The sequence below is a fragment of the Piliocolobus tephrosceles genome, unplaced genomic scaffold (genome assembly GCF_002776525.5).
Source record: "Piliocolobus tephrosceles isolate RC106 unplaced genomic scaffold, ASM277652v3 unscaffolded_38830, whole genome shotgun sequence".
NCBI lineage: Eukaryota > Metazoa > Chordata > Mammalia > Primates > Cercopithecidae > Piliocolobus > Piliocolobus tephrosceles.
This window is the reverse complement of record NW_022323010.1, coordinates 1-1,403: the sequence shown is the minus strand read 5'-3', so window position 1 is coordinate 1,403 and position 1,403 is coordinate 1. Positions and strand designations below refer to the sequence as shown.

The 1,403-nt window shown below is 54.2% G+C and overlaps 1 protein-coding gene across 1 annotated transcript; it reads right to left on the bottom strand.

The window, feature by feature from the left end:
• Positions 1-418: 418 nt before the first annotated feature.
• On the bottom strand, positions 419-1,247 carry LOC111534517 (sulfotransferase 1A1; the record flags this gene model as incomplete). The annotated part of the gene is made up of 2 exons (XM_026452684.1): positions 419-922; positions 1,049-1,247. Coding segments are annotated over 2 exons (312 nt in total), but the record flags the coding sequence as incomplete, so codon positions are not given.
• Between the last annotated feature and the right edge of the window lie 156 nt (positions 1,248-1,403).

Below are 1,403 nucleotides of genomic sequence, written 5' to 3'. Positions count from 1 at the left end.
TGGCGGGCGCCTGTAGTCCCAGCTACTTGGGAGGCTGAGGCAGGAAAATGGCATAAACCCGGGAGGCGGAGCTTGCAGTGAGCTGAGATCCGGCCACTGCACTCCAGCCTGGGCGACAGAGCGAGACTCCGTCTCAAAAAAAAAAAAAAGAAAAAGTGATGCCGTCCAGTGGACTCGACGTCCTCCACCATCCTGGGGCAGGACAGCAGAGGATATGCTGAGATTAAACAGATATCCCCTCTCCACACTTCTCCTGGGTTTTACTTCTCCAAATCCCTCTCCCCTCCCCAGATATGGTGACCTAGGGAGCTGGAGGCTGGGGGAGAGGTGACCATATCTGGCCCCACTGGGCATTCACTCTTTCAGCTCAGAGTTTCTCTTCCTTTCCAATACAGGCTCTACATGAACACAAATCGTATTTTATTTTAATTGAAATTTATTTTCTTCGGAGGGAGGGTCTTGCTTGTCATCCAGGCTGTAGTGTATGGGCATAATCGTAACTCATGGTATCCACAACCTCCTGGGCTGAAATGATCCTCCAGCCTCTGCTTCCCAAGTAGCTGGGACTACAGGTAAGTGCCAGCACATGTGGCTAATTACATTACATCTTTGTAGAGATGAGGTCTCACTATTTTACCAGGCTGGTCTCAAATGTGTGGCCTATTGCGATCCTCCCAGCTCAGCCTCCCAAATCGCTTGGATTGCAGACGTGAGCCACTGTGCCTGACTCAAAAATCATACTTTATTCTTGAGCCCATTGGTCATGGTAGATTCACACACTCCCTCTGGAGGGACCCCAGGAGCCACTCTCACAGCTCAGAGCGGAAGCTGAGGCTGCAGCCTGCCATCTTCTCCGCATAGTCCGCATCGAAGTGCTCATTCTGCGCCACGGTGAAGGTGGTCTTCCAGTCCCCAGCCATGCCTGGAGGAGGAAGGGAGGGAGGGAGTAAAGCTGGAGTCCCGCCCAAAGGGAGGCTCTGAGTGCCTATGGGGAGCCTCCAGCCGCTGCTCCCACCAGCCCCAAACCCACGTGCTGGCCGGCGCCCACCTTTCCTCATGAAGGGGGAGATACTGTGGTCCATGAACTCCTGGGGGATGGTGGTGTAGTTGGTCATAGGGTTCTTTTTCATCTCCCTGAATGACGTGTGTTGAACCACAAGGTCCACGGTCTCCTCTGGCAGGGAGCGCCCCACAAACTCCAGGATCTTCCAAATCTCCCTTTTGGGGTTCTGAGCAGCAGAGGCTCCTCAGTGGAGCAAAACAAAACAAGTCCCCTCTCTAACCTCAGAGGGGATCTGGCCACTTCCCCGAGAAACCCCGAAGAGCCTTGATCCCCGGGGCCCCGGTCCCTGGGGTAAAATGAATTGCTCTCTGCCCTGTGATCCCATCATGAGCTGGGCTTG